We start from the raw sequence: 23246 nt of genomic DNA on the forward strand, positions 1-23246 counted from the left end.
CTCTTTACCTTTGTCAATTTTCTTCCATATGCAGAATCGAATACATATATGTCTATCTAAAAGGAAATTATACACAGATAGTGCTCCCATCTCATATTTTAAAAACTGTTAAATTATTTTATTACCATATCTTTGTAATCCAAAATTGAAGTCATTATTAAGTTATAAGTACTGTATATTTTCTTTTAGAATTTTAGTTTTAATTTTCCTTCAACTATCTTTTGTATGGTGTTTTTAATATTTAACTTCATAAAGTGCTGAAGCAACAAAGGACCCCTTGAGACTTGAAGTTTCAGCAGCAGCAGGGAGACCACATTGCTCCTCAATATTTTCTGACACCGTCTCTCCTCACTCTTCCTCCTGCTCATCCCTCTCATCCCCTGGCTTCTTTTTTAGACTGGAACATCTTAAACAAGCACCCTCCTCGGCCTTCACTTTGATTTCCCCTTGCCAGGCACACACTTGCCTGGTATGCTCATCCACTGTCTCTTTCTTCCTTGATCGCCTTTTTTTCAGGTCTTGCTTAAACATGCATTAAAAAGTAGCACTCCCTTTAAACTCTCTCCCTTATACATGTTTTTGTTTTCTTTATAACACTTCTCACCATCTGGCAAGCTATATGATTTTCATTTGCTTACATATGGCCTCCATAACAGGCTTTTGCTAGCTTCTGTTTTTTGACACCCTACACTCCCTCCACAGATATTACCTGGGACATTGTCCCAAACCAGTTTATATTTTTCAAATGCATGAAAGAATTTCTCACTAAAACTGCGAATGTGTGACATCTTCGAAAAAAAGAAAAGCACAAGTTTGCTTCTTAGAGACGACACAGGAGTTTCTCTAAAGTGGACCAAATCCATGAACAAATATTGAAATTAATTTCCTAATGGGAAACTTGAAATGGAAGCACTTGCAATGTGACTAATGTACATGTGTGTGAAAATTAGTCATGTCATTTTCCCCTTTTCTGTTAGTTACCTCCACCACATGGCACAAGGGAATCAAACAAAAGTTTCAGAATTTCTTCTCCTGGGATTTTCAGAGGATCCAGAACTGCAGCCTCTCATATTTTGGCTTTTCCTCTCTATGTACCTGATCACAGTCTTTGGAAACCTGCTCATCATCCTGGCCACCATCTCTGACTCCCACCTCCACACCCCCATGTACTTCTTCCTCTCCAACTTATCCTTTGTAGATATCGGTTTCACCTCCACCACCATCCCAAAGATGCTATGGAACATCCACACCCAGAGCCAAGTTATCACCTATGAAGACTGCGTCTTCCAGATGCATTTTTTCACACTCTTTATAGGATTGGACATCTTCCTCCTGACTGTGATGGCCTATGACCGCTTCGTGGTCATCTGTCACCCCCTGCTCTACACAGTCATCATGAACCCCCGGCTCTGTGCACTGCTGGTGCTGATGTCCTGGATCATCAGTCTCCTGCATTCCTTGTTAGAAAGTTTAATGGTGCTGCAGCTGTCTTTCTGTACAATCTTAGAAATCCCTCACTTTTTCTGTGAACTCAATCAAATGATCCAACTTGCCAATTCTGACACTTTTCTCAATAACATGGTGATGTATTTTGTAGCTGTGTTCCTGGCTGGTGGTTCCCTCTTTGGTATCATTTATTCATATTCTAAGATAGTGTTCTGCATACATGAAATCTCATCAGCTCAGGGGAAGTATAAAGCATTTTCCACCTGTGCATCTCACCTCTCAGTTGTCTCCTTATTTCATTGTACAGGTTTAGGAGTGTACCTTAGCTCTGCTGCTACCCACAGCTCACACTCAAGTGTAACAGCCTCAGTGATGTACACTGTGGTCACACCTATGCTGAACCCCTTCATCTATAGTCTGAGAAATAAAGACTTAAAGAGGGGTCTGAAAATGCTCTTTGGAAAGGAAAATATAAAAGTGTCTATTGTCCTACGGCTTGAGAAGTGCCAGTGATAGCAGAGCTCAAAACCTGAGCCAAATATTGCCAGTCTTTGATCAGATTATGAAAGTAGAACACGCCTCTTCTGTTTTTCTTGGAGTTTATATTTCAACCTCTCTATACAATTTATTTAACTCACTTTTTTTTTAATTTTTATTTTTGCTTTATTTTACTTTACAATATTGTATTGGTTTTGCCATACATTGACATGAATCCACCATGGGTGTATATGCGTTCCCAAACATGAACCCCCCTCCCACCTCCCTCCCCATAACATCTCTCTGGGTCATCGCTGTGCACCAGCCCCAAGCATGCTGTATCCTGCATCGGACATAGACCGGCGATTCAATTCTTACATGATAGTATACATGTTTCAATGCCATTCTCCCAAATCATCCCACCCTCTCCCCTCCCTCTGCGTCCAAAAGTCCACTATACACATCTGTGTCTTTTTTGCTGTCTTACATACAGGGTCATCATTGCCATCTTTCTAAATTCCATATATATGTGTTAGTATACTGTATTGGTGTTTTTCTTTCTGGCTTACTTCACTCTGTATAATCGGCTCACTTTTAGTATTTATGGTATCTCTGATATCCAAGAGTTTTCCCTTTTTTATTTTTGTACTCAATTGTATTCCCAACCTTGGAGGTGAAATATTTGAAAATTCCCATTTATTGCAAGGGATTTCTTAAGAATAATTTCTTCTCAAATGAAATATATCATACCGAGTATTTTTGCTTGTGGTTTGTCTAAAAGAGTAGACATGAGCTGTAAAAATCCTATGAACCAGAAAACTTCTCTATAAACACCTATTTATAAATTTATAACAGAGGAAAATCTGAGACCACTCTTTTTCACTTTTGTTAACATCATTCTTTGCACATCACTGCCTTAATTGGTCTTCTTGATTATCCAAACCTTAACACATGGATTTGTATCACTGATGAAGGTTACTTTTCTATTCATTAGGATCTTATTCTACTACATAGCTTGTGTCCGCTTGAGGCAGGAGGTAAATGTCCATCCCCCACCCAGGGTAAAGCAATTGGAGATTAATGCCTTGTACACCGAAACTCTAAGACGAGAATAACAGAAAACAAGAGAGGAGGCTGGACCTTGTTCAGACCACATATTTCTGATTCCTGAAGTGAAGAGATGTCCCCAATCACACACGTGTAGAAAGGCTCCTTGGAAGTCAAAGGGAAGTGATGTCTACCCACAGGCCTCTTTGGTAGAATCCATCTTGGCTAAGAAATGCATGTGCACACATGGGAGGATTCTGGGATATACCATATATGGACTGTGAACCAGGTAAATCAAAATGATTGGCCAAAGAAAACCAGGAAGAAATGCTTCATAAAAGACATTCAAATTACCACAAGGGTGCAACTCAGAGACTCTCTGAGTCTAGACATGTGTCTATCCACAGGTATTGTACTCTCTTTTTCTCTCTCTTAATAAATAAAAATATTCTTAAAAAATACTTTTCCTCCTTAAAAAGTGCTTTTTTCCCCCTCTTACTTTTCTTTTTAAAATTTTTTTTACTGCATAACTGAAGGGCCAGGGCCCTTGTCTCTGACTACTAGTTGCTCTCACCACTGCAACCTGGGCTTGATCCCTGCCTAAGAGCCCAAGACCCACTTCAAGCCATCGCAGGCTGAGTAGAATCACACTGCGTCTATCATACTCATTGACAAAAGTGATACTAAGGTACGTGTCTCCAAGTAGAGTCTATACAGAAAGACAAGTATAAAAAATAGATTGATATAATATGACCTTAGAATAGATTTGACTTTAAATAAAATGAAGCAAAATACTAAATCATTCATTTTGTTGTTGTTGTTCAGTCACTCAGACGTGTCCAACTCTTTGCAACCCCATGGACTGCAGCACGCCAGGTTTCCCTGTCCTTCACCATCTGCTATAGCTTGCCCAAACTCATGTCCATTGAGTTGATGATGTCATCCCACCATCTTATCCTCTGTCATCCTCTTCTCCTCCTGCCTTCAATCTTTCCCAGCATCAAGGTCTCTTCCAATGAGTCAGTTCTTTGCATCAGGTGGCCAAAGTATTGGAGCTTCAGCCTCAGCATCAGTCCCTCCAATGAATATTCAGGACTGATCTCCTTTATGATTGACTGGTTTGATCTCCTTGCAGTCCAAGGGACTGTAAAGAGTCTTCTCCAGCATCACATTTCAAAAGCATCAGTTCTTTGGTGCTCAGCCCTTCCTTATGGTCCATTTACTACATTTATTACTATGCAAATATTTTTTCAGACAGTTCATTGATTAATTGAAATATGCACTATCAGTATCATTTGTAAGGTCTACTCATTGAGCTGAAGGACTGGAATCATATTTTGGTTTTCTATTAAATCATTTTATTGTTTCTCTTTAAAAATTGAAATTGCTTCCACAAAATATGATTCCTTCCATTTCTCTAAATGAAATGTTGCCCACTCTTTAAAATTGTCACAACCATTAACAGGATCATGAATGATCAATATCAATATCATTCACTGCGTATCATCTTCATAATCAAAGGATGACTCATTAGAAAGCTTGGATTCCTGTTCAGGTATGTGATTCATGAGCAAAGATGTTGTGCAAACATCCATGCCCTTCCAACCCCTCCATGTGACCTCAAAGGAACACCAATGGAGTCACTTTTTTGTATACTTGTATGAAGTAAACTTGAACAATCATGAATGTTATCTTCAAATTCCAGGAGAAATAATGTCTGGAACAAACAGAATCAGATTACTACAAATGCCCTCAGTTCTGTCTGATTTGATTATTGTTTCATGTATGCTCATCTCAGTCACTAGATCATGTCTGACTCTTTGTGACCTCACAGACTGTAGCCTGCCAGGCTTCTCTGTCCATGGGATTTCCCAGGCCAGAATACCGGGGTGGATAGCCATTTCCTTCTCCAGGGGATTTACCTGAACCAGGAATCAAACCCAGGTCTCTGGCTAGCAGAATCTTTACCACTGCGCCATCGGAGAAGCCCAATTATAGGATTTCCCAAGCAATTATTGTTTCAGTTATTGTGAAACCGAACAGAAACTTGTGGGGTTTCCCAGGGGTAGACACACACACCCTGTGTCCATATCTCTTGTTCATAGAAAACCTTTAGTTTCTTAGATTTTCCCCAAGTTCCAAGCAGCAAATTTAATCAGAGAAGTGAGAACATTTAGAAACAGAGAACAGTCAAACGGAAAAAATTATAGTTTAACCATAAGACAAAGTCAAGGACATTTAGTTCCTCCTCTAGGTCTATAGCTCATATACTAAATGATATCCTTGCATTGTTTTGCAGATACTAAAATTCCCACTCGGTGGGAAAATATTAACTACATGCTGACCACATAGACTTCAGCACATAGACTTCAGATCTAACCAAAAGATTGATGACTGAGGTTCCCAAAAAGATCACCCTGCTACCTCACCAACAACCAATCATGATAATTTTGCACAAGCTGATCACACATCCTGTGAGTTTCTTCTCACACTGTCTTTAAAAATGCTTCAGACAGAGTGAATTAAGTCAGAAAGAGAAAAACAAGTATTACATTAATGCATGCTTGTGGAATCTAGGAAAATGGTACAGATGAACCTATTTGCTGGGCAGGAATAGAGATGCAGACATAGAGAACAAACATGTGAATGCAGGACAGGGGAGGGAGTGTGGGGTGAATTGGGATTGCCTATACACACTACCATGTGTGATATAGATAGCTAACAGGAAGCTGCTGTATAACATGGGGCTCAGCTTGGTGCTCCATGATGACCTAGGGGGTGGAATGGGAGGGAGGTCCAAGAGGGAGGGAATATATGTCTACATACAGCTGATTTACTCTGTTCTACAGCAGAAACTAGCACAAGATTGGGAAGCAACCAGGTTCTAATTAAAAATAATAATAATAACAATAAAGTTTATACCTAAATACTTGAAAATGGATAAGTAAATAAATAATTAATAAAAAATAAAAAGACCTCCCTGAAACATTTATAGGTGATGAAATGATATGTAACCAGGTTGAGCTCATGTATTATGTTAACCTACTGTATTGAAATTTGTATCCATTCATTTTTTTAACATATATATATATCATTTGAAAATATACATGCATCCCAGTGCTCTTTGCAGCACTATTTACAATAACCAGGACATGGCAGCAACCTAAATGTCCATCAAAGGAAGAATGGATAAAGAAGATGTGGTACATGTATACAATGGAATATTACTCAGCCATAAAATAGAGCCACAGAACAAACCTATGGTTACCAAGGGGGAAATGAATGAGAGGGATAAATTGGGAGACTGGGATTGACATACATACTATCCATAAAATAGATAATTAATAAGGATCTACTGTATAGTACAGAGAACCCTACTCAGTGCTTTGTGGTGACCTAAATGAGAAGGAAATCCCAAAAAGAGGGGACACATGTTTGCTGTAGAGTAGACACTAACATAACATTATAAAGCAGCCATACTCCAATAAAATTTTTTTAAATAAATAAAAGAAAAACAAAGTTTTTAAATCCAAGGGATAAAACATGAACTGCCTTAACTTAATTCCTACTTTAATATCCACATATGAAACTTTCTTTTTTCCAGTTAGGAAAGATGTCTCTTGTCTCTGTCAAATGTGACTATGCTCCAGACTTGACCCTGGAATGCACACTAGAAATCTTTAATCATGATAAATTTATTAAAGTATAACTACATGCCATATTCTGTACTCACTTAATGTGTACAAATTGAAGAAATTTAAATGTTATTTGCTAATTAAGACTATATACTACCTGCTTCTTGATGAAAGTGAAAGAGGAGAGCGAAAAAGTTGGCTTAAAGCTGAACATTCAGAAAACGAAGATCATGGCATCCGGTCCCATCACTTCATGGGAAATAGATGGGGAAACAGTGGAAACAGTGGCAGACTTTATTTTCTGGGGCTCCAAAATCACTGAAGATGGTGACTGCAGCCATGAAATTAAAAGATGCTTACTCCTTGGAAGAAAAGTTATGACCAACCTAAATAGTATATTCAAAAGCAGAGACATTACTTTGCTAACTAAGGTCTATCTAGTCAAGGCTATGGTTTTTCCAGTAGTCATGTATGGATGTGAGAGTTGGACTGTGAAGAGGGCTGAGCGCCAAAGAATTGATGCTTTTAAACTGTTGTGTTAGAGAAGACTCTTGAGAGTCCCTTGGACTGCAAGGAGATCCAACCAGTCCATTCTGAAGGAGATCAGCCCTGGGATTTCTTTGGAAGGCATGATGCTAAAGCTGAAGCTCCAGTACTTTGGCCACCTCATGCGAAGAGTTGACTCTTTGGAAAAGAGAGATGTTGGGAGGGATTAGGGGCAGGAGGAGAAGGGGACAACCGAGGATGAGATGGCTGGATGGTATCTCGGACTTGATGGACGTGAGTCTGAGCAAACTCCGGGAGTTGGTGATGAACAGGGAGGCCTGGCATGCTGTGATTCATGGGGTAGCAAAGAGTCGGACAAGACTGAGTGACTGAACTGAACTGAACTACCTGCTTCTATATACACAGTTAAAGAAGGTATATAATAAGTTTTATATAATTAAGTTTTCACCGCTGTGTTATGTACTTACTAAAAATTTAATCCCCCTGGCCTTTTTCTCCTTAATTATGGAGATAATATGGAATAACAAACATAACTTCTGAGAGATGTTGAGAGAAAAAATGAAATCTGTAAAAGTATTTGTGCAGTCCAAAGAACACAGTCAAGGGCAAGGAATATGTATGTCTGGGCATTGCTTGTTTACATATTTCTCTCAAACAAACACACTCATACACATATACGTAAATACAAACAGCTTCATTTATAATTCTACCTATTATATTAAAGAAACCACTACAGAAATTTGGAGGGTAAGTAAATGAAAATATTGAATGTTTGAATTACAATGAAATTCAAGGATTGTAGAACTTAATACAAAAAGACATAAAAATCATGAATGTGTCATATTACTTTTTGTTTATTGTTGAAACCTCACATCAGTAGAAGAAGAAAATTAGTCAGTTTGGAGATGTTTTCCCCATTATCTAATGCAATGAATTCCCTATTCCATAAATATAGAATATAGGTGTGGTTCTGACTTTGAGGTATTAAGATGGAAGTATTAAAGAAATTAATACTATCTAATTAAATTAGATAATGGGGAAAACATCTCCAATCTGACTAATTTTCTTCTTCTACTAATGTGAGGTTTCAACAATAAACAAAGCTAGTGGAGGTGATAGAATTCCAGTAGAGCTATTTCAAATCCTAAAAGATGATGCTATGAAAGTGCTGCACTCAATATGGCAGCAAATTTGGAAAACTCAGCAGTGGCCACAGGACTGGAAAAGGTCAGTTTTCATTTCAATCCCAAAGAGAGGCAATGCCAAAGAATGCTCAAACTACCACACAATTGCACTCATCTCACACACTGGTAGAGTAATGCTCAAAATTCTCCAAGCCAGGCTTCAACAATACGTGAACTGTGAATTGCCAGATGTTCAAGCTGAATTTAGAAAAGGCAAAGTAACCAGAGATAAAATTGCCAAAATCTGCTGGATCATCGAAAAAGCAAGAGAGTTCCAGAAAACATCTACTTCTGCTTTATTGACTATGCCAAAGTCTTTGACTGTGTGGATCACCACAGACTGTGGAAAATTCTTAAAGAGATGGAAATACCGGACCACCTGACCTGCCTCTTGAGAAACCTATATGCAGGTCAGGAAGCAACAGTTAGAACTGGACATGGAACAATGGACTGGTTCCAAATAGGAAAAGGAGTACGTCAAGGCTATATATTGTCACCCTGCTTATTTAACTTATATGCAGAGTACATCATGAGAAATACTGGGCTGGATGAAGCACAAGCTATAATCAAGTTTTCCGGAGAAATATCAATAACCTCAGATATGCAGATGACACCACTCTTACAGCAGAAAGCAAAGAAGAACTAAAGTGCCTCTTGATGAAAGTAAAAGAGGAGAGTGAAAAAGTTGGCTTAAAGCTCAACATTCAGAAAACGAAGATCGTGACATCTGGTCCAATCACTTCATGGTAAATGGGTGGAGAAACAGTGGAAATAGTGGCAGACTTTATTTTGGGGGGCTCCAAAATCACTTCATATGGTGATTGCAGCCATGAAATTAAAAGACGCTTACTCCTTGGAAGAAAAGTTATAACCAACCTAGATAGCATATTCAAAAGCAGAGACATTACTTTGCCAACAAAAGTCCATCTAGTCAAGGCTATGGTTTTTCCTGTGGTCATGTATGGATGTGAGAGTTGGACTATAAAGAAAGCTGAGCGCCGAAGAATTGATGTGGTGTTGGAGAAGACTCTTCAGAGACCCTTGGACTGCAAGGAGATCCAACCAGTTCATCCTAAAGGAGATCAGTTCTGAATATTCATTGGAAGGACTGATGTTGAAGCTGAAACTCCAATACGTTGGCCACCTGATGTGAAGAGCTGACTCATTTGAAAAGACCCTGATGCTGGGACAGATAGAAGGCAGGAGGAGAAGGGGACGACAGAGGATGAGATGTCTGGATGGCATCACCGACTGAATGGACATGAGTTTGAGTAAACTCCAGGAGTTGGTGATGGACAGGGAGGCCTGGCATGCTGCGATTCATGGGGTAGCAAAGAGTCGGACACGACTGAGCAACTGAACTGAACTGAATCCAGGGGAAACTAAATGACTATATTGAGAAAGTTAAAATCAGTTCCTGTGAACCATATTTTATTGGATGAAATGTGAGCATTACATTCCTATGCTGCTTTAACAAATTACTATATTAGTGGTTGTGGCTTTCCAGGTGGCACAGGGGTAAAGAGTCTTCTTGCCAACATAGGAGACACATATTCGATCTCCAAGTTGTGAAGATCCCCAACTTGTTTACATTTGGAGTAAACATTTCCTACATGGAGTAGGAAATGGCAACCCACCCCAGTATTCTTTTTTTTTTTTTTGCTTTATTTTACTTTACAATACTGTATTGGTTTGCCATACATTGACATGAATCCACCACTGGTGTACATGCATTCCCAAACATGAACCCCCTCCCTCCTCCCTCCCCACATCTCTCTGGGTCATCCCCGTGCACCAGCCCCAAGCATGCTGTATCCTGCATTGAACATAGACTGGCGTTTCGTTTCTTACATGATAGTATACATGTTTCAATGCCATTCTCCCAGATCATCCCACCCTCTCCCTCTACTTCTGAGTCCAAAAGTTCGCTCTACACATCTGTGTCTATTTGCTGTCTTGCATACAGGGTAATCATTACCATCTTTCTAAATTCCATATATATGTGTTACTATACTGTATTGATGTTTTCTTTCTGGCTTACTTCACTCTGTAATAATCAGCTCCAGTTTCATCCGTCTTATTAGAACTGATTCAAATGTATTCTTTTTAATGGCTGAGTAATACTCCATTGTGTGTATGTACCATAGCTTTCTTATCCATTCATCTGCTGATGGACATCTAGGTTGTTTCCATGTCCTGGCTATTATAAACAGTGCTGCGATGAACATTGGGGTACATCTGTCTCTTTCAATTCTGGTTTCCTTGGTGTGTATGCCCAGCAGTGGGATGCTGGGTCATAAGGCAGTTCAATTTGCACTTTTTAAAGGAATCTCCACACTATTCTCCATAGTGGCTGTACTAGTTTGCATTCCCACCAACAGTGTAGGAGGGTTCACTTTCCTCCACACCCTCTCCAGCATTTATTGCTTGCAGACTTTTGGATCGCAGCCATCCTGACTGGTGTGAAGTGGTACCTCATTGTGATTTTGATTTGCATTTCTCTAATAATGAGTGATGTTAAGCATCTTTTCAGGTGTTTGTTAGCCATCCGTATGTCTTCTTTGGAGAAATGTCTATTTAGTTCTTTGGCCCATTTTTTGATTGGGTCGTTTATTTTTCTGGAATTGAGTTGCATAAGTTGCTTGTATATTTTTGAGATTAGTTGTTTGTCAGTTGCTTCAGTTGCTATTATTTTCTCCCATTCAAAAGGCTGTCTTTTCACCTTGCTTATATTTTCCTTTGTTGTGCAGAAGCTTTTAATTTTAATTAGATCCCATTTGTTTATTTTTGCTTTTACTTCTAGAATACTGGGGGGTGGATCATAGAGGATCCTGCTGTGATTTATGTCGGAGAGTGTTTTGCCTATTTTCTCCTCTAGGAGTTGTATAGTTTCTGGTCTTACATTTAGATCTTTAATCCATTTTGAGTTTATTTTTGTGTGTGGTGTTAGAAAGTGATCTAGTTTCATTCTTTTACAAGTGGTTGACCAGTTTTCCCAGCACTACTTGTTAAAGAGATTGTCTTTACTCCATTGTATATTCTTCCCTCTTTTGTCAAAGATGAGGGGTCCATATGTGTGTGGATTTATCTCTGGGCTTTCTATTTTGTTCCATTGATCTATATTTCTGTCTTTGTGGCAGTACCATACTGTCTTGATGACTGTGGCTTTGTAGTAGAGCCTGAAGTCAGGCAAGTTGATTCCTCCAGTTCTATTCTTCTTTCTCAAGATTACTTTGGCTATTCAAGGTTTTTTGTATTTCCATACAAATCTTGAAATTATTTGTTCTAGTTCTGTGAAAAATATCGCTGGTAGCTTGATAGGGATTGCATTGAATCTGTAGATTGCTTTGGGTAGTATACTCATTTTCACTATATTGATTCTTCCGATCCATAAACATGGTATATTTCTCCATCTATTAGTGTTCTCTTTGATTTCTTTCATCAGTGTTTTATAGTTTTCTATATATAGGTCTTTAGTTTCTTTAGGTAGAAATATCCCTAAGTATTTTATTCTTTTCTTTGCAATGGTGAATGGAATTGTTTCCTTAATTTCTTTTTCTACTTTCTCATTATTCATGTATAGGAATGCAAGGGATTTCTGTGTGTTGATTTTATATCCTGCAACTTTATTATATTCAATGATTAGCTCTAGTAGTTTTCTGGTGGAGTCTTTAGGGTTTTCCCTGTAGAGGATCATGTCATCTGCAAACAGTGAGAGTTTTACTTCTTCTTTTCCAATTTGGATTCCTTGTATTTCTTTCTCTGCTCTGATTGCTGTGGCCAAAACTTCCAGAACTATGTTGAAAAGTACCAGTGAAAGTGGGCACCCTTGTCTTGTTCCTGACTTTAGGGGAAATGCTTTCAATTTTTCACCATTGAGGATAATGTTTGCTGTGGGTTTGTCATATATAGCTTTTATTATGTTGAGGTATGTTCCTTCTATTCCTGCTTTCTGGAGAGTTTTTATCATAAATGGATGTTGAATTTTGTCAAAGGCTTTCTCTGCATCTATTGAGATCATCATATGGCTTTTATTTTTCAGTTTGTTAATGTGGCGAATTACATTGATTGATTTGCAGATATTGAAGAATCTTTGCATCCCTGGGATAAAGCCCACTTGGTCATGGTGTATGATCTTTTTAATGTGTTGTTGGATTCTGATTGCTAGAATTTTGTTGAGGATTTTTGCATCTATGTTCATCAGTGATATTGGCCCGTAGTTTTCTTTTTTTGTGGCATCTTTGTCAGGTTTTGGTATTAGGGTGATGGTGGCCTCATAGAATGAGTTTGGAAGTTTACCTTCCTTTGAAATTTTCTGGAAGAGTTTGAGTAGGATAGGTGTTAGCTGTTCTCGAAATTTTTGGTTGAATTCAGCTAATCCAAGAAGAAGCTATAGCAATTATAAATATATATGCACCCAATATAGGAGCACTGCAATATGTAAGACAAATGCTAACAAGTATGAAAGGGGAAATTAACAATAACACAATAATAGTGGGAGACTTTAATACCCCACTCACACCTATAGACAGATCAACTAAACAGAAAATTAACAAAGAAATGCAAACTTTAAATGATACAATAGGAAAAAAATAAATAAATGATACAATAGACCAGTTAGACCTAATTGATATCTATAGGACATTTCACCCCAAAACAATGGAATTTCACCTTTTTCTCAAGTGCTCATGGAACCTTCTCCAGGATAGATCACATCCTGGGCCATAAATCTAACCTTGATAAATTCAAAAAAATCAAAATCTTCCAAGCATCTTTTCTGACCATAATGCATTAAGATTAGATCTCAATTACAGGAGAAAAACTATTAAAAATTCCAGCATATGGACGCTGAACAACACGCTTCTGAATAACCAACAAATCACAGAAGAAATCAAAAAAGGAATCAAAATATGCATAGAAACAAATGAAAATGAAAACACAACAACCCAAAACCTGTGGGACACTATAAAAGCAGTGTTAAGAGGAAAGTTCATAGCAACACAGGCTTACCTCAAGAAACAAGAAAAAAGTCAAATAAATAACCTAACTCTACACCTAAAGCAACTAGAAAAGGAAGAAATGGAGAACCCCAGAGTTAGTAGAAGGAAAGAAATCTTAAAAAGTAGGGCAGAAATAAATGCAAAAGAAACAAAAGAGACCATAGCAAAAATCAACAAAGCCAAAAGCTGGTTCTTTGAAAGGATAAATAAAATTGACAAACCATTAGCCAGACTCATCAAGAAACAAAGAGAGAAAAATCAAATCAATAAAATTAGAAATGAAAATGGAGAGATCACAACAGACAACACAGAAATACAAAGGATCATAAGAGACTACTATCAGCAGTTATATGCCAATAAAATGGACAACGTGGAAGAAATGGACAAATTCTTAGAAAAGTACAACTTTCCAAAACTGAACCAGGAAGAAATAGAAAATCTTAACAGACCCATCACAAGCGCAGAAATTGAAACTGTAATCAGAAATCTTCCAGCAAACAAAAGCCCAGGTCCACCCCAGTATTCTTGCCTGGAAAATCCTATGGACAGAGGAGCCCAGCAGTCCATGGGGTCACAAAGTATGGGACACAACTGAGCACTGAGCATGCATATTAGTGGCTTAAAAAAACTAATGTAGAGATCAGAAGTCAAAAGTCATTTCTTTGGGCTAAATATAAGATGGCTGTAAAAGTGATCCATCAGGACACTCCAGGGAAGAAATGCATTGCCTTCCTAGATCACTTCCTGGGGGTTACCCGCATGGCTTGTCTCATGGTCATTCCTCATCTTCAAAGGCAGTAGCATCTCTCTGACTCCAACACTTCTCCTCTCTCCACCACATTTAGGGGACCACTGCCATTATTTATACCAACCTGGATAATCCATGGTAATCTTCTCATCTTAAGGGCAATGTTTAGCAAATTTATTTTATCTTCTAGCTTTATCCCCCTTTGTGTCAGCTAACATATTCAAAAGTTCTTAAGATTATGATGTAGACATCTTTTTGAGATCTTTATCTTGCCTACTCAAAGTCTTTTTCTGATATATATTATTTGATGTCATTCAAGAGCCCTTATAGAATCGAATACAGAATTTATTAGGGCTTCTGCAGTGAGTAAAATATTTTTCTTACAAAAATTGCACAAAAAATGAATTTTGGTATAGATCTAACCTTACCAATAAGTAACTCTAGCACAAGACCATAGCCTTGTTAAAAAGTGATCCACAGGACTTCCCTGGCTGTCCAGTGGTTAAGACTTCACCTTCCAATACAAGTAGTGCAGGTTCTTTCCCTAGTCAGGGAGCTAAGATACCACATGCCTCAAGGCCAAAAAACCCAAAACATAAAACAGAAGCAATTTTTAAAAAAAAAAAGGGGGGGGGGGACCCACAGATCAGGACCTGCAGTGTCACACCTCTAGGAGTGCTAGAAATGCAGAGTGCTTGGGCCCACTGGAAGACATACTCACTCAGAATTTGCACTTGAATTAAAATCCCTAGTGATTTGTATCCACAGTGAAGTAAAAGTAGTGTTGATGTAAAATGTGTTTTCTCGTGTTCTTGCTGTTAACATTTGGGGCAGGATAATTATCTGTGCTGAGTGCTGTCCTTTGTGTTATGGCTGTTTAGCAGCATCCTTTCTGACATTGCCAAATATCCCCAGGAGAAAAACCACCTCTGGTTGAGAACCACAACCCAGAGTTTGAGAACAGGAAGCAACCTAATTGGATTCAGTCAAGACTCCATCTAAAAGTGGCTTGTAATTTTCATCAGAACATTAAACCACTTTAAACCTCACTTCTAAAATGGAAGATGGAATTATCATAGTGCTATCTCACAGAATGTTCTCTAAGCATTAAACCAGATCATCCCTATAATGTGCTAAGGTAGGTTATGGTGCTTGACAAAATCTAAATATGTCTCATAACTTACAAAGATATTTAATTAGGTGCTAATTGATAGATCCAACTTCAGATATAATTTGAAATTCTTAACGATTTCAGCAAAAGAATCAGGAAACCAAGGACTGCATTGCCCAGTGAATTACATTATAGGAACAAAGTTGCCCTCTCACAAAGAGGGAAATAATTTTCTAAGGGTATCACAAACAGTGTTCCCACCACAGGTTAACATTTTGAGACCCAAGGAGCCTATTGCCCCAGCCTCACATGTTGCAGAAAGCTAAACTCATGGTTGGGATAAGGTGCTAGCAGTTTAGATCTCTGGCAGGCAAGGGAGTTAATGGAGAAGGATTAATAAAAACTGAATTCTTGGGGCTTCCCTGGAGGTCTAGTGGTAAAGAATCTACCTGCTAGTGCAGAGGACATGGATTCCATTCCCGGTCCAGAAAGATCCCACATGCCCTGGAGCAACTAAGCCCATGTGCCACAACTACTGAGCCTGCACCCAGGCCAGGGAGCCGCAACTACTGAAGGCCCTGCGCCTGGAGCCTGCGCTCCCCAACAAGAGAGGCCACTGCAGTGAGAAGCCCATGCACCACAACTAGAGAAAGCCAGTGTGCGGCAACGAAGACCCAGCACGACCGAAAATCAATCAATCAATCTTTTTCAAACACTGAATTTCCCTGGCTTATAACCTGACATCCTGAGAACAAAGACTCAGCAGGAAAAAAAAATCCTATCTTGTCCAGACCAAGTCCCACGGGGAAATCATGTACGCATAGGTAATTGTAATATAAGGGAAATGTACCCCAGGAGAAAACATAGAGAACTATAACTATTTTGTCTACTGTATCACTGAGCTTCTAACACCTGGGCATGGATGAGATACAGGTTTTATTGTGGAGTCCTAAATCGGGCTAACAGACAATGCATAATCTCTTTTTGCTCTCTTGTCTCAGGACAGAGCTTCAGTCTCTATCACCAACCATCCGCTAAGAGATTTCAGACTTCCACACAGAGAACTTCCTCTCAGAGTTCCCATGCAGGTTAGTCCAAGAGCCCAAAAGACACTGCTGGGAAGAATCAGAGAGAAAGAAAGAAAGCATGTCTGCATGAGGTCACTTGAAAATCAATTCAGCCTAACCCAAAACCCAGAAAACTGTTTGTTTGTTTGTTTGCTTGCTTGCTTGATTAAATATCAATGTACTTGAATAATGCTTAAAGTGAAGGAAACACTGAAAGCAGTAAGGCAGTGTTCAGTGATGCCAATTAAATGATAGGAAATCAAGCACAGTTAGAAGAGCAAAGAGAGGTTAAAGTGCTCCCAGTAAAAGTAGGACATATGCTGCATGTGCAAATACTTCCTTCCATTGTGAGGGTTGTCTTTTCATCTCGCTTAGGGTTTCCTTCACTGTGCAAATTTTCAAGTTTAATTAGGTCTCATTTCTTTATTTTTGTTTTATTTTCATTACTCCAGGAGGTGGGTCAAAAAAGATCCTGGGTGACTTCTGTCAAATAGTGTTTTGCCTGTTCTCCACTAAGAGCTTTAGACTGTCCAGCCTCACATTTACATCTTTAATCCATTTTGAGCTTCTTTTTGTGTGTGATGTTAGGGAATGTTCTCATTTCATTCTTGTACTTGTTGCTATCCAGTTTTCCCAGCACCACTTATTGAAGGGACTGTCTTTTCCCCATTGTATATTCTTGCCTCCTTTGCCAGAGAATAGATGACCATAGGTACTTAGGTTTCTCTCTAAGCTTGCTATCCTGTTCCATTGACCTATATGTCTGTCTTTGTGCCAGTGCCATATTGCTTGATTACTGTAGCAGAGCTTTGCAGTATAGTCTGAAGTGAAGGAGCCTTATTCCTCTAGCTCCATTTTTCTTTCTCAAGATTGCTCTGACTATTCAGTCTTTTGCGTTTCCCTACAATTTGTAAAATTTTCTGGTCTAATTCTGTGAAAAATGCCATCGGTAATTTGATAAGGATTACACTGCATCTGTAGATTTAGGTGGTCTAGTTGTTTTCACAATATTAAGTAATACTCTTTCAATCCAAGTACAAGGTTATTCTCTCTATCTGTTTCTATCACCTTTGATTTCTTTCATCATTGTCTTAGAGTTTTCTGAGTATAGATATTTTGCCTCCTTGGATATGGTTTCTTCCTTGATATTTTATTCCTTTTGTTGCCTTGGTAAATGAGATTGTTTCCTTAATTTCTCTTTCTGATCTTTTGCTGTTAGTGTACAGGAATGTAAGATGTTTGTGTATTAGTTTTGTATCCTGCAACTTTACCAAAGTCATGCATTAGCCCTAGTAGTTTTCTGGAGGCATCTTTAAGATTTTCTGTGTGCAGTATACACAATCAGTAATGTGTAATCAGTAATGTGCAATCAGCGATAGCTTTACTTCTTCTCAATCTGCATTCCTTTTATTTTCTAACCAATTTTATTGAAACAAATTTTATCACGTAAACTTAACCATGCAGAAAAGTCAATGTTTCAATAAGTAGGATTTTAGCAGCTGAAATAGAAGCATTTGTTAGTGCAGTGTTTGCTTTTTGAAACCTCTAATTCCTCAGAATGATTCTGTTTGTTAGAATTCCATATTTAATATCAATTTATGGCAAATAAGATTACATATTAAAAACATCTATAAAGATTCTGCAGTTTTGCATTGTGGGTTGCTATACCGACAAGAAAAATAAGTTAAATAATATGACAGGTATGCAAGATATGGGCTTCCCAGGTGGTTCAGTGAAAAAGAATCTGCCTGCCAAGGTAGGAGACACGTGTTCGAGCCCTGGGTCAGGGAAGATCCTCTGGAGAAGGAAATGGAAATCCAACCCAGTATTCTTGCCTGGAGAATCCCCATGGACAGAGGAACCTGGCAGGCTACAATCCATGGGGTTACAAAAGGATCAGATACTACTTAGTGACTAAACAGCAACATGACAAGATAGAAGGCAGGAAAAAATACCTAAAAATTTGGGTTTTAGAAGTGTTCATGCCAGATAATAAGGTGGGGCTTTTTTACCATAAAGATATTAATAACTGATTTAGCTGCCTGATTAGTATTTCCACACATCACTGCATATTTAGTGACAAAACATCAAAGATACCCAGAAATGTGGAATCCCTCATGTGCTCTAACTGTTGGTATTTTATCTGGTATAAATATAGCTCAGCTTGAACGAATATATTTGTTGGGATGTTAATACAACAAACTTAAACAGCAAGCTTAAACTCAAAGGTTAAGAACAGGAAGATTAAATTTCTTGGCACACAAAATAATAGTGGATAAAAGTTGATGACTTGTGTCACTATTTTATGTGCTGATCAGATGAGCAACTAGATAAGTGAAAAGTTTTCTAACATGTCTTAAAAATGTTATAGTATGGAGATGTACTTTTTTTTACCCTTAATGTGTAAGGTTTTGTTTTGTCTTTCATCTTTTTTTGCTTTTATACAAAGGCAGCATTTTCTAAGTTATTTTGTTCTGTGTTGCAACCTTTTTTTTTTTTTTTTTTTTTTGGTTCTTTTAAACTGTAATATGGCTTCCCTGTCAGTTGGTAAAATAGATAAGTTGGTAAAAATCCACGTGCAATGCAGGAAAACCCAGTTCGGTTGCTGGGTCAGGAAGATCCACTGAAGAAAGGATAGGCTACCCGGTATTCTTGGGCTTCCCTTGTACCTCAGCTGGTAAAGAACCCGCCCAAAATGCAGGAGACCTGGGTTTGATCCATGGGTTGGGAAGATGCCCTGGAGAAGGGAAAGGCTGCCCACTCCAGTATTCTGGCCAGGAGAATTCCATGAACTGTATAGTCCATGGGGTCCCAAAGAGCTGGACATGACTGAGCAACTTTCACTTTCAAGCTGTGATAAGATGGTAACTGATGTCTTTCATTTTGTTTAATTGATACAAAACAAGCTAGCTTCTGATCAAAGGTATTTCATAAAATCTTCCTTAATCTATTGAAAGGTGCTTTGATGAGTTTTTCTTTGGTTTGTAGAATTAGGACTGAACTGTTGACTTTGCTGGCTACAGATGCCATCACTTTTTTCTGTGATAAAACTACTGAAGTTTGCTTTCCTAGGTAAAGAAATATTGCCTAAAGATGTCTGCTGTTTGTTTCAGAGCTTCTCCTGGGGAGATATTGCCTACATCTATGAATATGAACATGTTATTTTGTGTGTTACCATTGGTTTTTTTTTTTTTTTTGCTTGTTTTTCTGTTTTGTAGTATCTTGTTCATCATACCATTTCTGTCCTTTATTGAGCCCATCTTTGCATGAAATGTTCCCTTGGTATCTCTAATTTTCTTGAAGAGATCTCTAGTCTTTCCCATTCTGTTGTTTTCCTCTATTTCTTTGCATTGATCGCTGAGGAAGGCTTTCTTATCTCTTCTTGCTATTCTTTGGAACTCTGCATTCAGATGCTTATATCTTTCCTTTTCTCCTTTGCTTTTTGCTTCTCTTCTTTTCACAGCTATTTGTAAGGCCTCCTCAGACATCCATTTTGCTTTTTTGCATTTCCTTCCCATGGAGATAGTCTTGATCCCTGTCTCCTGTACAAGGTCATGAACCTCCGTCCATAGTTCATCAGGCACTCTATCTATCAGATCTAGGCCCTTAAATCTATTTCTCACTTCCACTGTATAATCATAAGGGATTTGATTTAGGTCATACCTGAATGGTCTAGTAGTTTTCCCTACTTTCTTCAAGTCTGAATTTGACAATAAGGAGTTCCTGATCTGAGCCAGAGTCAGCTCCTGGTCTTGTTTTTGCTGACTGTATAGAGCTTCTCCATCTTTGGCTACAAAGAATATAATCAATCTGATTTCGGTGTTGACCATCTGGTGATGTCCACGTGTAGAGCCTTCTCTTGTGTTGTTGGAAGAGGGTGTTTGCTATGACCAGTGAGTTCTCTTGGTAAAACTCTATTAGCCTTTGCCCTGCTTCATTCCATACTCTAAGGCCAAATTTGCCTGTTACTCCAGGTGTTTCTTGACTTCCTACTTTTGCATTCCAGTCCCCTATAAAGAAAAGGACGTCTTTTTTGGGTGTTAGTTCTAGAAAGTCTCGTAGGTCTTCATAAAACCATTCAACTTCAGCTTCTTCAGTGTTACTGGTTGGGGAATAGACTTGGATCACTGTGATATTAAATGGTTTGCCTTGGAAACGAACAGAGATCATTCTGTCGTTTTTGAGATTGCATCCAAGTACTGCATTTTGGACTCTTTTGTTGACCATGATGGCTACTTCATTTCTTCTAAGGGATTCCTGCCCGCAGTAGTAGATATAATGGTCATCTGAGTTAAATTCACCCATTCCAGTCCATTTTAGTTCGCTGATTCCTAGAATGTCGACATTTACTCTTGCCATCTCCTGTTTGACCACTTCCAATTTGCCTTGATTCATGGACCTGACATCCAGATTCCTATGCAATATTGCTCTTTACAGCATTGGACCTTGCTTCTATCATCAGTCACATCCACAACTGGGTATGGTTTTTGCTTTGGCTCCATCTCTTCATTCTTTCTGGAGTTATTTCTCAACTGATCTCCAGTAGCATATTGGGCACCTACCGACCCGGGGAGTTCCTCTTTAAGTATCTTATCATTTTGCCTTTTTATATTTTAAATGGGATTCTCAAGGCAAGGTCAGTTTTCATTCCAATCCCAAAGAAAGGCAATGCCAAAGAATGCTCAAACTACCGCACAATTGCACTCATCTCATACACTAGTAAAGCAATGCTCAAAATTCTCCAAGCCAAGCTTCAGCAATACATGAACCGTGAACTTCCTGATGTTCAAGCTGGCTTTAGAAAAGGCAGAGGAACCAGAGATCAAATTGCCAAAATCTGCTGGATCATCGAAAAAGCAAGAGAGTTCCAGAAAAACATCTCTTTCTGCTTTATTGACTATGCCAAAGCCTTTGACTGTTGGATCACAATAAACTGTGGAAAATATGAAAGAGATGGGAATACCAGACCACCTGACCTGCCTCTTGAGAAACCTATATGCAGGTCAGAAGGCAACCGTTAGAACTGGACATGGAACAACAGACTGGTTCCAAATAGGAAAAGGAGTACATCAAGGCTGTATATTGTCACCCTGATAATTTAATTTATATGCAGAGTACATCATGAGAAACGCTGGGCTGGAAGAAGCACAAGCTGGAATCAGGATTGCCAGGAGAATTATCAATAACCTCAGATACGCAGATGACACCACTCTTATGGCAGAAAGTGAAGATGAACTAATCATCAAGAGGACATCAGCCTCTTGATGAAAGTGAAAGAGGAGAGTGAAAAAGTTGGCTTAAAGCTCAACATTCAGAAAATGAAGATCATGGCATCTGGTCCCATCACTTCATGGGAAATAGATGGGGAAACTGGGGAAACAGTGTCAGACTTTATTTTCCTGAGCTCCAAAATCGCTGTAGATGGAGATTGCAGCCATGAAATTAAAAGATGCTTACTCCTTGGAAGGAAAGTTATGACCAACCTAGATAGCATATTCGAAAGCAAAAACATTACTTTGCCAACAAAGGTCCGTCTAGTCAAGGCTATGGTTTTTCCAGTGGTCATGTATGGATGTGAGAGTTGTACTGTGAAGAAAGCTGAGCACTGAAGAATTGATGCTTTAGAACTGTGGTGTTGGAGAAGACTCTTGAGAGTCCCTTGGACTACAAGGAGGTCCAACCAGTCCATCCTAAAGGAAATCAGTCCTGGATGATCATTGGAAGGACTGATGCTAAAGCTGAAACTCCAATACTTTGGCCACCACATGCGAAGTGTTGACTCATTGGTAAAGACCCTGATGCTGAGAGAGATTGGAGGCAGGAGGAAAAGGGGATGACAGAGGATGAGATGGCTGGATGGCATCACCAACTCAATGGACATGAGTTTGAGTGAACTCCAGGTGTTGGTGATGGACAGGGAGCCCTGGCGTGCTGCGATTCATGGGGTTGCAAAGAGTCAGACATGACTTAGCAACTGAACTGAACTGATCTTGTTCTTCTCCTGGGTCTTGTGTTACATTCAGGTAAGCTTGGCTCCTTAGCCATTCAAATGTTAAATATTCAGTTCAGTTCAGTTCAGTTCAATTCAGTCACTCAATCATGTCCAACTCTTTGGGACCCCGTGAATCACAGCATGCCAGGCCTCCCTGTCTATCACCAACTCCTGGAGTTAACTCAAACTCACATCCATAGAGTCGGTGATGCCATCCAACCATCTCATCCTCTGTCGTCCCCTTCTCGTCCTACTTTCTATCTGTCCCAGCATCAGGGTCTTTTCAAATGAGTCAGCTCTTCACATTAGGTGGCCAAAGTATTGGAGTTTCAGCTTCAACATAGTCCTTCCAATGAATATTCAAGACTGATCTCCTTTAGGATGGACTGGTTGGATCTCCTTGCAGTCCAAGGGACTCTCAAGAGTCTTCTCCAACACCACAGTTCAAAAGCATCAATTCTTCAGCACTCAGCTTTCTTTATAGTCCAACTCTCACATCCAGACATGACTACTGGAAAAACCATAGCCTTGTCTAGACGTACCTTTGTTGGCAAAGTAACATCTCTGTTTTTTAATATGCTGTCTAGTTTGGTCTTAGCTTTTCTTCCAAGGACTAAGCGTCTTTTACTTTCCTGGCTGTAGTCACCATATGGAGTGATATTGGAGCCCTAAAAAATAAAGCATGACACTGTTTCCCCATCTGCTTGCCATGAAGTGATGGGACCAGTTGCCATGATCTTAATTTTCTAAATGTTGAGCTTTAAGCCAATTTTTTCACTTTTCCCCTTCACTTTCATCAAGAGGCTTTTTAGTTCATCTTCATTCTCTGCCATAAGGGTGGTGTCATCCGCATATCTGAGGTTATTGATATTTCTCCCAGCAATCTTAATTCCAGTTTGTGTTTCTTCCAGCCCAACGTTTCTCATGAGGTACTCTGCATACAAGTTAAATAAGCAGGGTGACAATATACAGCCTTGACATACTCCTTTTCCTATTTGGAACCAGTCTGTTGTTCCATGTCCAGTTCTAACT

General features: G+C 38.9%; 1 protein-coding gene across 1 annotated transcript; it reads left to right on the forward strand.

Annotated features, from left to right (window-relative positions):
• LOC102169174 (olfactory receptor 7A17-like) lies at nucleotides 991–1959 on the forward strand. The gene has a single exon (XM_005682245.1). It carries the CDS (start codon nucleotides 991–993, stop codon nucleotides 1957–1959), a length of 969 nt encoding a protein of 322 aa, XP_005682302.1.

This window comes from Capra hircus, chromosome 7 (genome assembly GCF_001704415.2).
Source record: "Capra hircus breed San Clemente chromosome 7, ASM170441v1, whole genome shotgun sequence".
In the NCBI taxonomy this organism is placed as follows: domain Eukaryota; kingdom Metazoa; phylum Chordata; class Mammalia; order Artiodactyla; family Bovidae; genus Capra; species Capra hircus.

Coding starts and splice junctions, on each gene's coding strand:
- LOC102169174 (XM_005682245.1), top strand. CDS start 991: ATGGCACAAGGGAATCAAACAAAAGTTTCAGAATTTCTTCTCCTGGGA.